At 50.0% G+C, this 13,504-nt stretch overlaps 2 protein-coding genes across 2 annotated transcripts in view; one reads left to right on the top strand and one right to left on the bottom strand.

The window, feature by feature from the left end:
* Positions 1 to 6,696, bottom strand: part of LOC122544022 (trypsin inhibitor ClTI-1-like) — a 23,767-nt gene extending 17,071 nt beyond the window's left edge. The window contains exons 1-2 of the mRNA XM_087983566.1: positions 6,321 to 6,696; positions 4,165 to 4,190 (exon numbers count right to left, since the gene is read on the bottom strand). Coding sequence (XP_087839692.1) covers positions 4,165 to 4,190; positions 6,321 to 6,372 — 78 coding nt within the window. The 5' untranslated portion in view covers positions 6,373 to 6,696. The remainder of the gene's footprint in view (positions 1 to 4,164; positions 4,191 to 6,320) is intronic.
* Positions 6,581 to 13,504, top strand: LOC148136189 (uncharacterized). The gene is made up of 5 exons (XM_087983585.1): positions 6,581 to 6,746; positions 8,794 to 9,155; positions 10,886 to 12,511; positions 12,546 to 12,643; positions 13,465 to 13,504. The coding sequence occupies exons 1-5, from the start codon at positions 6,581 to 6,583 to the stop codon at positions 13,502 to 13,504; spliced, it is 2,292 nt and encodes a 763-aa protein (XP_087839711.1).

The following is a 13,504-nucleotide window of genomic DNA, read 5'->3' as shown; positions in this document are numbered from 1 at the left end:
CCTGACTGTAACCCATCTGCCTTTTTCTTGTACCTGAGGAGTGCCTACCTCCCTGTAACTCCTCTCAATAACTCCCTCTACCTCCCGAATGATCCGAAGTTCATCCAGCTCCGGCTCCAGTTCCCTAATGTGGTTTTCGAGGAGCTGGAGTTGGGTGCACTTCCTGCAGATGTAGTCAGCAGGGTCACTAGTGGTGACCCTTACCTCCCACATTCTGCAGGAGGAACATTCAACTGCCCTAACCTCCATTCCCGCTATTCTAAATTCCCAAAGAGACTGTTGAAAAAATAAGGAATAAAAAATAAACTCGTTACCAAACTGGCGCACAGAACCTTTTTTTTTGGTTCGAGGAGGAGGATGGGTGGGAGACATTACCCGAGTAGTGTTTTGGACAACACAACCACACAAATATATGACTTCCCAGAAGTCCTTCGCTCCTCCCTTGCACCTCTCAGCAAATGAAAGCCTGACTCCCGAGGTAAGTTCCTTTTAATGCGGGAAAACTCCCCCTTCCCGGCAGCCCTCGCTTCACCTCTCCTTCTCTCCTCGCCGCTCTGGTAAATTATGTAAAGTGAGGTTAAAGTTTCCAGTGAAGAGTGGAGAATTTTTCAGAGGAATACTAGACAAACTCTCAGCTCCAAAAATACAATTTGTCCTTACTAATGATATAGTTGGTTCACAGGTAGGAGTGCTGCCTACTGCGTTCGAAACGCTAGCGGAAACTCAGGCAACTGAACTATTGCAGGACACACATCCTGGGATTTTTCCTGACTGTGTGGTAACGAGGTCACAAAGTCGCCAGTTGAAACAGAAGAGATCAAAGAGTACAGATAAGAAAATTGAAGTGGAATTACCAGAGACCCTGTTTGATCGAATGGTGGAGACAAAGCAGGAATAGATAGCTGACACAGCAGACATCTTTAGCTCAGATAAATTACAGCTACAACAGAAAGATTAAAATTTAAAGCAACTGTGTCAAACAGCGTACACAGAAAAAGAATCCAAATGTATCCCTGAAAGTTATTATCTTCAAAATGATGTTTTAATGAGGAAATGGAGACCATCACATATTCAGGCAGATGACAAATGGGCAGAATTTCATCAAGTTGCATTGCCAGTGGGTTATAGAAAGGAGATGTGTGTGGCATGTGAGCTACTGCTAGGAGGTCATTTAGGAGTGTGAAAAACTCAAGCTAAAATTCAAAAACATTTTTACTGGCCTGAACTGCACAAGGATGTAGCTGAATTTCCTGATGTTCCTGATATTCCTGAAGAAGGGCTCATGCCCGAAACATTGATTCTCCTGCTCCTTGGATGCTGCCTGACCTGCTGCGCTTTTCCAGCAACACATTTTCAGCTGTAGCTGAATTTTGCCAGACATATCATACATGTCAGGTAATTGGAATACCGCAGGCAGTAATAAAAGCCGCACCTTTAATACCTATTCCTGCATTTGAGGAACCTTTTACAAGAGTCTTAATTGATTGCATCAGACCACTACCTAAAACAAGTGGGAATCAGTATTTGTAATTAATAATGGATGTGTGCACTAGATTTCCAGAGGCTGTTCCATAACGCAATATCACAGCTAAAAGGATCGTAGAGGAATTACCCAAATATTTCACTATATATGGACTACACACAGAGATACAATCAGATCAAAAGTCAAACTTTACATCAAAAGTATTCAAGGAAGTTACGGACAATTTAGGAATAAAATAATTCAAATCTATTGTGAACCATCCAGGATCACAGGGAGTGCTAGAAAGGTGGCATTGGACGTTAAAGACCATTAAAGACATTAAAGACCACGTTGAGGGCTTATAATCAAGACTATCTAGCTGACTGGGATAAGGGAATTTCATCTGTGCTTCTTGTGATCAGAGATGTACCAAATGAATCAAACAAATTCAGTCCATTTGAATTAGTTTTTGGGCATGAAGTGAGAGGACCGTTAAAATTGACTAAGGAGAAATTTGTAAGTCAGAATTCAGAGATCGCATATTTGAACTACGTGTCAAATTTTCAGGAACAATTAAATAGAGCAGGGGAGTTGGCTAGACAGCATTTAAAAATATCACAGCTTACAATGAAACAGGAAGCAGTTGAGAAATCAAAGACTCGCAACTTTGCGATCTGAGATTAGGTGTTAGTGTTATTTCCAATGATAGGTGAACCTTTAAAAGCAAGGTTTAGTGGACCTTATTAAGTCGATAGGAAATTAGGTGAGGTGAACTATTTGATAAGGACTCCAGACAGAAAGAAATATCACAGACTGTGTCATGCGAATATGCTTGAAAGATATTTTGGCAGAGAAGGAAAGCAGGAGGAGAGTGTGTCATTGGTTACAGCACAGTGGGAAGAACCAAGTTCAGAGGATTCTGAATTGGACAATCTTCAAATTAAATTGGACAATGAGGAATTTGTCAAAAATTGGGATAAATTATTGAGTTACCTTCCAGAGGAAAATTGAAATGACCTGAAAGAGTTATGTGGAAATAAGCTTGGAAGTACTAACCTAATTATGCATGATGTAGATATAGGAGATGCTGTTCCAATAAAGCAATAGTCTTTTAGATAAAACCCTCCAAAGTTGGCACAGGATCAAAAGGAGATTGAACGCATGCTCCAAGACGATACAATCAAAGTGAGTTACAGTGACTAGAGCTCACCCATAGTAATGGTGCCAAACCAGATGGTATGTGTGGACTATCGTAAAGTCAAAGCAGTTGCAAAGACTGATACATATCCGATTCCATGTTTGGAAGACTGTGTTGAAAAGGTTGGACAATCTACTTATATTTCTAAGTTGGACTTTCTCAGAGGATACTCACAGGTACATTTGTCAGAAAGCTTGAAGACAATTTTGGGTTTTGTAACACCGAATGGACTGCATCAGTTTAAAGTCATGCCATTTGGTATGAAAAATGTGCCGGCCACATGTCAGAGACTAATCAATAAGGTCATTGCCGGATTACCCAATTCTGTTGTATATATATATATATATATAGATGACCTGGTGATTTTTAGTCACACATGGAAGGAACATTTGCAACATTTATCAGACTTACTTGAATGATTTCAGAAGGCAGGCTTGATGATAAACCTTGCTAAAAGTGAACTTGCCAAAGCCCAAGTCACCTTCCTGGAACATATTATTGGACATGGACAAATGGCCACCCAGGATGCAAAAACAAAGATATTTGGGGAGTTTCCCAGACCACTGACAAAAACAGCAGTACTACAATTCCTGGGATTGAGTGGATTTTATCAAAAATTCGTACCAAATTTTAGCAGTGTGGCTGCTCCACTCACAGAATTGTTAATGAAAGGCAAGAAATTTCAGCCAAATTTCAGCGGACTGTCGAAAGGCATTTGAAAGCTGTGTTAACCATTGTCCCAGTATTAGCCATATCTAATTACGCAAAGCCACTCAAGGTGGCTATCTCATGCAAGTGATACAGGTATCGGTGCTGTGCTGTTGCAGGAAGACGACAAGAAGATAGAAAGACCTATTGGGTATTTCTCCAGGAAACTGAACATTCATCAGCAGAAATATTCAAAGGTTGAGAAAGAGACTTTGAGCTTAGTGTTGGCATTATAACATTTCAATGTTTATGTTACCAATAATGTATCTGAGAAAATCATATACGCTGATCATAACCCATTGACATTTGCGGAGAAATTTAAGGACAGATATTCCCGACTGTTTAGATGGGGTTTGTTGTTACAGCCATTCAATTTGAAAATTCTGCATGTGGCAGGATGAGAAAATGTGATTAACGATGCATTGTCGAAACTTGAATGAGAAAGGGAGGCGTTCAGTGGCAGGAGTAAAACAGACTAAAACAGAATGCAGTTGTGTGTGTTTGCATGTTTATTGTCAATGTAATGCATGCATGTGTGTGTTACAGAGTATTAACAGTTTAGGACTAAAGGGTTTTAAAATTAAGCCGTCTTTGGATATTGTTTTGTTTAAAACTATGTGGGTTGACCAACTGCATACCCTGAAAAATCTGCATTACACCTGCTTAAAACAACTAGCAAAGCTAGAGTCTGGGCTACTTTCTTGAAATGTTTTGAATGGTTGTAGCCTAGTCCATAATACAGTCAAAACAAACAAATTTGCATCACCAATAAAGAAAGCTAAATCTTGAAACTCACAATATATGAAGCAGGCACTGGTACATCTGAAATACAGAAACACACACAATGTCAGCAATTATACATTTACAGGAAAATCACCCCAAGACAATCTGCATATTCAGCATGAATGGCCTGAGACAATCATATACACTGATCATAACCCATTGACATTTGCGGAGAAATTTAAGGACAAATATTCCAGACTGTTTAGATGGGGTTTGTTGTTACAGCCATTCAATTTGAAAGTTATGTATGTGGCAGGACAAAAGTGGAGCAATCTCCCTCATCTCTTAATCCTCAACTGAATGATAAGAGCTCGGTAATTGAAGAACAGCTGCCCGATTGAGGGAGTGCCCACTATCCAAGGGTGAGTGCTTTTGAGCGGATGCTGCACTGTCAGACGGCCAGTATTGAGAGAGCACTGCACTGTCAGCGGGTTAGTACTGAGGAAGTGCTGCACTGTCATAGGGTCAGTAAAGAGGGAGCGCTGCACTGTCACAGGACAATGCTGAGGGAGGTCCACACTGTGGGAGGGTTGCTGTGAGGGAGCACCGCACTGTTGGATGGTCAGTGCTGAAGCAGTGCTGCACTATCAGAGGGTCAGTGCTGAGGGAGCAGGCACTGTCGCAGGATCAGTGCTGAGGCAGTGCTGCACTGTCGGTGTGTCAGCACTGAGGGAGTGTTTACTTTCTCTCACTGTTGATTTCTGTCTCACTCTCAGTGCCTCTCTCAATCTGTTTATGCACCTCTCTCTTTAGAAACAAAAACTGAAAGTGTTGGAAATCATTTGAGAAGATTTGTAGCTCAGGTTGACGTTTTGGATGTGAGTTTGCTCGCTGAGCTGGAAGGTTCATTTTCAGACATTTCATCACCATACGACTGAAGATGTTACCTAGTATGGTGACGAAACTTCTGAAAATGAACCTTCCAGCTCAGCGAGCAAACCTACACCCAGTTTTGGAAAAGCTCAGCAGGTCTGACATCTGTGGAGAGAAATCAAAATTAACGTTGCAGGTCTGGTAGACACTTCACAGAACATATAACTCTGATTTGTCTTCACAGATGCTGCCAGACCAGCTGAGCTTTTCTAGCAACTTTTGTTTTAAGCAACTTCGGTTTTTGTTTCTGATTCATAGTTCTTTTGGTCTCTCTCTGACTGTTTCTCTCTGTTTTTTCTTTCTCACACTTTGCTTCTTTATCTCACGTTTTCTTTTTCCCTCTTCATGTCTCTCTCTACTGGCTTTCTCTGTTTTAAACACAGTATAATATTATTAGTCTGGCTCCTCCGGTAAACTTCAGAACAGGCCTCCAGTTCATTCATTTATTTCCAAGTATTACTGATATTTTACTGTTTTGCGGTCCATCTGTCTCTTTCTCTCTCCCTGTGTCTCACCTTTAATTCTAAATGTCTCTCTCTCACTGTCTTGTTATCGCTGTCTGGTTCTCTCTTTCTCTCTCACTCTCGCTATTAGTTTTGGTTTCAAAGAAGCTTGATGGAAGTGTGTGATGAACCATGTTTAATACATTAGGATTGGGCATAAGGATGTAAAGAACATTGTGTTTAGCTGGTAATTTTAAATGTAATAACGATGCAGAGCGATTGGAGTGGGATTCGCATCTCTGCTTGCAGCAGGAATGAAGAGAAACCTCAGTCAGGAACATCACTCAACACAGTGACGGGGGAATTGCAAATGGCTCGTAAAATCAATGCAAAACTGGGCAGGATTGACTCTTTCTCCAGGCGTCAGCTACCCCAACTAATGCCCCTCCCTCCCAGATGCAACCACATTACAAGAACAACTTTCACTGATATAGCGCCCACAGCACTCCACAGGAACGTTCTCACACCAAGCCTTCGAAGCAGACAGTGAGACTGGACCGAACAGTTAAAACACTAACAGAGAGAAAGCAAAAAATAAAATGTGGCTGGAATTATGAAATTAAAACCAGGAGGGAAAGCATTATAACCCTGACCTTGCCTCCACAGACCCGTTGCATTTCCTGTGTCCTGAAAAGCCAGCAGCTTCCAATTAATTTTCCAGCAATTTCTAATAACAACCAAAGGATAAACCTGCGTTTGGAGTGCGCCTTGCACCAACTCATAGAGGAGCCACTGAAGAAGACTGAGTTTGCGAATGCAGGAAAAACAATATCACTGAGAAGAGAAAGCAAACCTATATCAGCCCGCACGAGTGTCAGGAGGAGTGTCAGTCTGTACAGCTTCATGGTGATTGGGACACAGAGATGCTCCTACACTGTTTCTCCTCTTCCTGTTCAGGCGTCAGTCACAAACCTATTCATCGGGACGGGCTGAATAAGAGCTAGCAGAGGGTATGTATTCTCCCTGCTCCTAGATTTGAGTTACAGCCAAACACCGCCCTTTCATTCCAAACGCTGTACAGCTTTGAAAGTTTCTGAGAAATAGAAACATTAGATGCTGGGTCCAGAGGGACAGCCCACCCCAATCCCCGCGCATTTACTAATTGGGGCGGTGGGAATTTATTCACAATATTCTCTGAGAGATCTGGCGGGATCTTGGTTTAAAGTCACATCTCAAAAGTTGGCACTTCTGACAGTCCTGATTCTGAGATTCCCCTCAGGTTTGACCCTCCGACAGTGCGGCGCCTCCTCAGCGTCAACCCTCCAACAGTGCTGCTGTCTCGGCACTGATCCGCCAACAGTGCTGCGCTCCCTCGGCACTGATCCTCCAACAGTGCTGCTGTCTCGGCACTGATCCGCCAACAGTGCTGCGCTCCCTCGGCAATGATCCTCCAACAGTGCTGCGCTCCCTCGGCACTGATCCTCCAACAGTGCTGCGCTCCCTCGGCACTGATCCGCCAACAGTGCTGCGCTCCCTCGGCACTGATCCTCCAACAGTGCTGCTGTCTCGGCACTGATCCTCCAACAGTGCTGCAGTGTCTCGGAGCTGATACGCCAACAGTGCTGCAGTGTCTCGGAGCTGATACGCCAACAGTGCTGCAGTGTCTCGGCGCTGATCCGCCAACAGTGCTGCCCTCCCTCGGCACTGATCCTCCAACAGTGCTGCGGTGTCTCAGCACTGATCCTCCAACAGTGCTGCGCTCCCTCGGCACTGATCCTCCAACAGTGCTGCGCTCCCTCGGCACTGATCCTCCAACAGTGCTGCTGTCTCGGCACTGATCCGCCAACAGTGCTGCCCTCCCTCGGCACTGATCCTCCAACAGTGCTGTGCTGTCTCGGCACTGATCCTCCAACAGTGCTGCTCTCCCTCAGCACAGATCCTCCAACAGTGCTGCGCTCCCTCGGCACAGATCCTCCAACAGTGCTGCTCTCCCTCAGCACAGATCCTCCAACAGTGCTGCTCTCCCTCGGCACTGATCCTCCAACAGTGCTGCTGTCTCGGCACTGATCCTCCAACAGTGCTGCCCTCCCTCGGCACTGATCCTCCAACAGTGCTGCTGTCTCGGCACTGATCCTCCAACAGTGCTGCTGTCTCGGCACTGATCCTCCAACAGTGCTGCAGTGTCTCGGAGCTGATCCGCCAACAGTGCTGCCCTCCCTCGGCACTGATCCTCCAACAGTGCTGCGGTGTCTCAGCACTGATCCTCCAACAGTGCTGCGCTCCCTCGGCACTGATCCTCCAACAGTGCTGCTGTCTCGGCACTGATCCGCCAACAGTGCTGCCCTCCCTCGGCACTGATCCTCCAACAGTGCTGTGCTGTCTCGGCACTGATCCTCCAACAGTGCTGCTCTCCCTCAGCACAGATCCTCCAACAGTGCTGCGCTCCCTCGGCACAGATCCTCCAACAGTGCTGCTCTCCCTCAGCACAGATCCTCCAACAGTGCTGCGCTCCCTCGGCAATGATCCTCCAACAGTGCTGCACTCCCTCGGCACTGATCCTCCAACAGTGCTGCGCTCCTTCGGCACAGATCCTCCAACAGTACTGCGCTCCCTCGGCACAGATCCTCCAACAGTGCTGTGCTGTCTCGGCACTGATCCTCCAACAGTGCTGCGCTCCCTCGGCACTGATCCTCCAACAGTGCTGCGCTCCTTCGGCACAGGTCTTCCAACAGTGCTGCGCTCCCTCGGCACTGATCCTCCAACAGTGCTGCGCTCCCTCGGCACTGATCCTCCAACAGTGCTGCGCTGTCTCGGCACTGATCCTCCAACAGTGCTGCGCTGTCTCGGCACTGATCCTCCAACAGTGCTGCGCTCCCTCGGCACTGATCCTCCAACAGTGCAGCGCTGTCTCGGCACTGATCCTCCAACAGTGCTGCGTTCCCTCGGCACAGATCCTCCAACAGTGCTGCTCTCCCTCGGCACTGATCCTCCAACAGTGCTGCGCTCCTTCGGCACAGATCCTCCAACAGTGCTGCGCTCCCTCGGCACAGATCCTCCAACAGTGCTGCGCTGTCTCGGCACTGATCCTCCAACAGTGCTGCGCTCCCTCGGCACTGATCCTCCAACAGTGCTGCGCTCCTTCGGCACAGGTCTTCCAACAGTGCTGCGCTCCCTCGGCACTGATCCTCCAACAGTGCTGCGCTGTCTCGGCACTGATCCTCCAACAGTGCTGCGCTCCTTCGGCACAGGTCTTCCAACAGTGCTGCACTCCCTCGGCACTGATCCTCCAACAGTGCTGTGCTCCCTCGGCACTGATCCTCCAACAGTGCTGCGCTCCCTCGGCACAGGTCTTCCAACAGTGCTGCGCTCCCTTGGCACTGATCCTCCAACAGTGCTGCTCTCCCTCAGCACAGATCCTCCAACAGTGCTGCACTCCCTCGGCATTGATCCTCCAACAGTGCTGCGCTCCCTCGGCACTGATCCTCCAACAGTGCTGCGCTCCCTCGGCACAGATCCTCCAACAGTGCTGCGCTGTCTCAGCACTGATCCTCCAACAGTGCTGCTCTCCCTCAGCACAGATCCTCCAACAGTGCTGCGCTCCCTCGGCACTGATCCTCCAACAGTGCTGCACTCCCTCGGCACTGATCCTCCAACAGTGCTGCGCTCCCTCGGCACAGATCCTCCAACAGTGCTGCTGTCTCGGCACTGATCCTCCAACAGTGCTGCGCTGTCTCGGCACTGATCCTCCAACAGTGCTGCGCTCCCTCGGCACTGATCCTCCAACAGTGCTGCGCTCCCTCGGCACTGATCCTCCAACAGTGCTGCGCTCCCTCGGCACTGATCCTCCAACAGTGCTGCGCTGTCTCGGCACTGATCCTCCAACAGTGCTGCGCTCCCTCGGCACTGATCCTCCAACAGTGCTGCACTCCCTCGGCACTGATCCTCCAACAGTGCAGCGCTGTCTCGGCACTGATCCTCCAACAGTGCTGCGTTCCCTCGGCACAGATCCTCCAACAGTGCTGCACTCCCTCGGCACTGATCCTCCAACAGTGCTGCGCTCCTTCGGCACAGATCCTCCAACAGTACTGTGCTCCCTCGGCACAGATCCTCCAACAGTGCTGTGCTGTCTCGGCACTGATCCTCCAACAGTGCTGCGCTCCCTCGGCACTGATCCTCCAACAGTGCTGCGCTCCTTCGGCACAGGTCTTCCAACAGTGCTGCGCTCCCTCGGCACTGATCCTCCAACAGTGCTGCGCTGTCTCGGCACTGATCCTCCAACAGTGCTGCTGTCTCGGCACTGATCCTCCAACAGTGCTGCGCTCCCTCGGCAATGATCCTCCAACAGTGCTGCTGTCTCGGCACTGATCCTCCAACAGTGCTGCTGTCTCGGCACTGATCCTCCAACAGTGCTGCGCTCCCTCGGCAATGATCCTCCAACAGTGCTGCGCTCCCTCGGCACTGATCCTCCAACAGTGCTGCGCTCCCTCGGCACTGATCCTCCAACAGTGCTGCGCTGTCTCGGCACTGATCCTCCAACAGTGCTGCGCTGTCTCGGCACTGATCCTCCAACAGTGCTGCGCTGTCTCGGCACTGATCCTCCAACAGTGCTGCGCTCCCTCGGCACTGATCCTCCAACAGTGCAGCGCTGTCTCGGCACTGATCCTCCAACAGTGCTGCGTTCCCTCGGCACAGATCCTCCAACAGTGCTGCTCTCCCTCGGCACTGATCCTCCAACAGTGCTGCGCTCCTTCGGCACAGATCCTCCAACAGTGCTGCGCTCCCTCGGCACAGATCCTCCAACAGTGCTGCGCTGTCTCGGCACTGATCCTCCAACAGTGCTGCGCTCCCTCGGCACTGATCCTCCAACAGTGCTGCGCTCCTTCGGCACAGGTCTTCCAACAGTGCTGCGCTCCCTCGGCACTGATCCTCCAACAGTGCTGCGCTGTCTCGGCACTGATCCTCCAACAGTGCTGCGCTCCTTCGGCACAGGTCTTCCAACAGTGCTGCACTCCCTCGGCACTGATCCTCCAACAGTGCTGTGCTCCCTCGGCACTGATCCTCCAACAGTGCTGCGCTCCCTCGGCACAGGTCTTCCAACAGTGCTGCGCTCCCTTGGCACTGATCCTCCAACAGTGCTGCTCTCCCTCAGCACAGATCCTCCAACAGTGCTGCACTCCCTCGGCATTGATCCTCCAACAGTGCTGCGCTCCCTCGGCACTGATCCTCCAACAGTGCTGCGCTCCCTCGGCACAGATCCTCCAACAGTGCTGCGCTGTCTCAGCACTGATCCTCCAACAGTGCTGCTCTCCCTCAGCACAGATCCTCCAACAGTGCTGCGCTCCCTCGGCACTGATCCTCCAACAGTGCTGCACTCCCTCGGCACTGATCCTCCAACAGTGCTGCGCTCCCTCGGCACAGATCCTCCAACAGTGCTGCTGTCTCGGCACTGATCCTCCAACAGTGCTGCGCTGTCTCGGCACTGATCCTCCAACAGTGCTGCGCTCCCTCGGCACTGATCCTCCAACAGTGCTGCGCTTCCTCGGCACTGATCCTCCAACAGTGCTGCGCTCCCTCGGCACTGATCCTCCAACAGTGCTGCGCTCCCTCGGCACTGATCCTCCAACAGTGCTGCGCTCCCTCGGCACTGATCCTCCAACAGTGCTGCGCTTCCTCGGCACTGATCCTCCAACAGTGCTGCGCTCCCTCGGCACTGATCCTCCAACAGTGCTGCGCTCCCTCGGCACTGATCCTCCAACAGTGCTGCGCTCCCTCGGCACTGATCCTCCAACAGTGCTGCGCTCCCTGGGCACTGATCCTCCAACAGTGCTGCGCTCCCTCGGCACTGATCCTCCAACAGTGCTGCACTCCCTCGGCACTGATCCTCCAACAGTGCTGCGCTCCCTCGGCACAGATCCTCCAACAGTGCTGCGCTCCCTCGGCACAGATCCTCCAACAGTGCTGCGCTCCCTCGGCACAGATCCTCCAACAGTGCTGCGCTGTCTCGGCACAGATCCTCCAACAGTGCTGCACTCCCTCGGCACTGATCCTCCAACAGTGCTGCGCTCCCTCGGCACTGATCCTCCAACAGTGCTGCGCTCCCTCGGCACAGATCCTCCAACAGTGCTGCGCTGTCTCGGCACAGATCCTCCAACAGTGCTGCGCTCCCTCGGCACTGATTCTCCAACAGTGCTGCGCTCCCTCGGCACTGATTCTCCAACAGTGCTGCGCTCCCTCGGCACAGATCCTCCAACAGTGCTGCACTCCCTCGGCACTGATCCTCCAACAGTGCTGTGCTCCCTTGGCACAGATCCTCCAACAGTGCTGCGCTCCCTCGGCACAGATCCTCCAACAGTGCTGCACTCCCTCGGCACTGATCCTCCAACAGTGCTGTGCTCCCTTGGCACAGATCCTCCAACAGTGCTGTGCTCCCTCGGCACTGATCCTCCAACAGTGCTGCGTTCCCTCGGCACTGATCCTCCAACAGTGCTGCGTTCCCTCGGCACTGATCCTCCAACAGTGCTGCACTCCCTCGGCACTGATCCTCCAACAGTGCAGCGCTGTCTCGGCACTGATCCTCCAACAGTGCTGCGTTCCCTCGGCACTGATCCTCCAACAGTCCTGAGCTCCATCTGCACAGATCCTCCAACAGTGCTGCGCTCCCTCGGCACAGATCCTCCAACAGTGCTGCGCTGTCTCGGCACAGATCCTCCAACTGTGCTGCGCTCCCTCGGCACAGATCCTCCAACAGTGCTGCGCTGTCTCGGCACAGATCCTCCAACAGTGCTGCGCTCCCTCGGCACTGATCCTCCAACAGTGCTGCTCTCCCTCGGCACTGATCCTCCAACAGTGCTGCTCTCCCTCGGCACTGATCCTCCAACAGTGCTGCGTTCCCTCGGCACTGATCCTCCAACAGTCCTGAGCTCCATCGGCACAGATCCTCCAACAGTGCTGCGCTCCCTCGGCACAGATCCTCCAACAGTGCTGCGCTGTCTCGGCACAGATCCTCCCACAGTGCTGCTCTCCCTCGGCACTGATCCTCCAACAGTGCTGCGCTGTCTCGGCACAGATCCTCCAACAGTGCTGCTCTCCCTCGGCACTGATCCTCCAACAGTGCTGCTCTCCCTCGGCACTGATCCTCCAACAGTGCTGCTCTCCCTCGGCACAGATCCTCCAACAGTGCTGCACTCCCTCGGCACTGATCCTCCAACAGTGCTGCCCAACTTGGTCCTGTGACTCTTTCCAAAAACGTGACCATGTGATCCAATATTACAGGTTTACTGGATTTTTAATATCATGGCCATAAATGAATTCAAATGGTCTGAATCCCAGAGGATTCAGTTGGTGAATCTCTTGTTGGAGATAATAAGTTTCACCCTTTGTCCCAATCCTGGGGGTACTTGTTTACAATATGATTTACTCCTGTTTTCGAGAATCTGTTGCTATCTCTCTAAAGTTCCCTGTGTTTGTGGATGATACACAGTCAGCTTCGGCTGTTTTCTACCCAAACTGCTGATGATGTCCAGGAAAACTTTCAACATAAAGTTCAAACCCTGATCAGATTTTTTCCTCAGTTCGTAGTCCACAACAAGTAAAAAACACATTTAAACTTTTCACTATTACTCAAGCTCTAGTTGTCCTTAAAAGAAGAGTTTCTGGAAATCAGGTTCTCATGTCTATAACTGTGAGGATATACTATTGACCTGCTTTTGTTTTCGATAATGGTCCTACACAAACTACTCACAGCTGACTGAATGCTTCCTCAAAACTGGTTTGGCTTTCAAAGGAGCTGGTTTAATTACATACTGAGTGATTCCCTACCACAGGGTTTACAGAAGGGACCAAATCTTTATGAAGTCCTGAACATGTAAAATACCTGGTTATTAATGCCAGCATTTCCCATATTCTTATATCTCCTGCTTTTGGAATTTCATGTGCTACTCCTTAAATTCTGGATGGTACCACTACTTGATAAACAATTGTCTGTTCTTTATCCACAGGTGTCTGAGGAAGTCTACAGTTCTTACATTTCTACTGTAA

The sequence above is a fragment of the Chiloscyllium plagiosum genome, unplaced genomic scaffold, assembly GCF_037043375.1.
Source record: "Chiloscyllium plagiosum isolate Xiang-an unplaced genomic scaffold, Cpla_swu_hap1 HiC_scaffold_46, whole genome shotgun sequence".
NCBI lineage: Eukaryota > Metazoa > Chordata > Chondrichthyes > Orectolobiformes > Hemiscylliidae > Chiloscyllium > Chiloscyllium plagiosum.
Note: the sequence above shows the minus strand (reverse complement) of the source record. Positions and strands in the feature narration are given on the sequence as shown.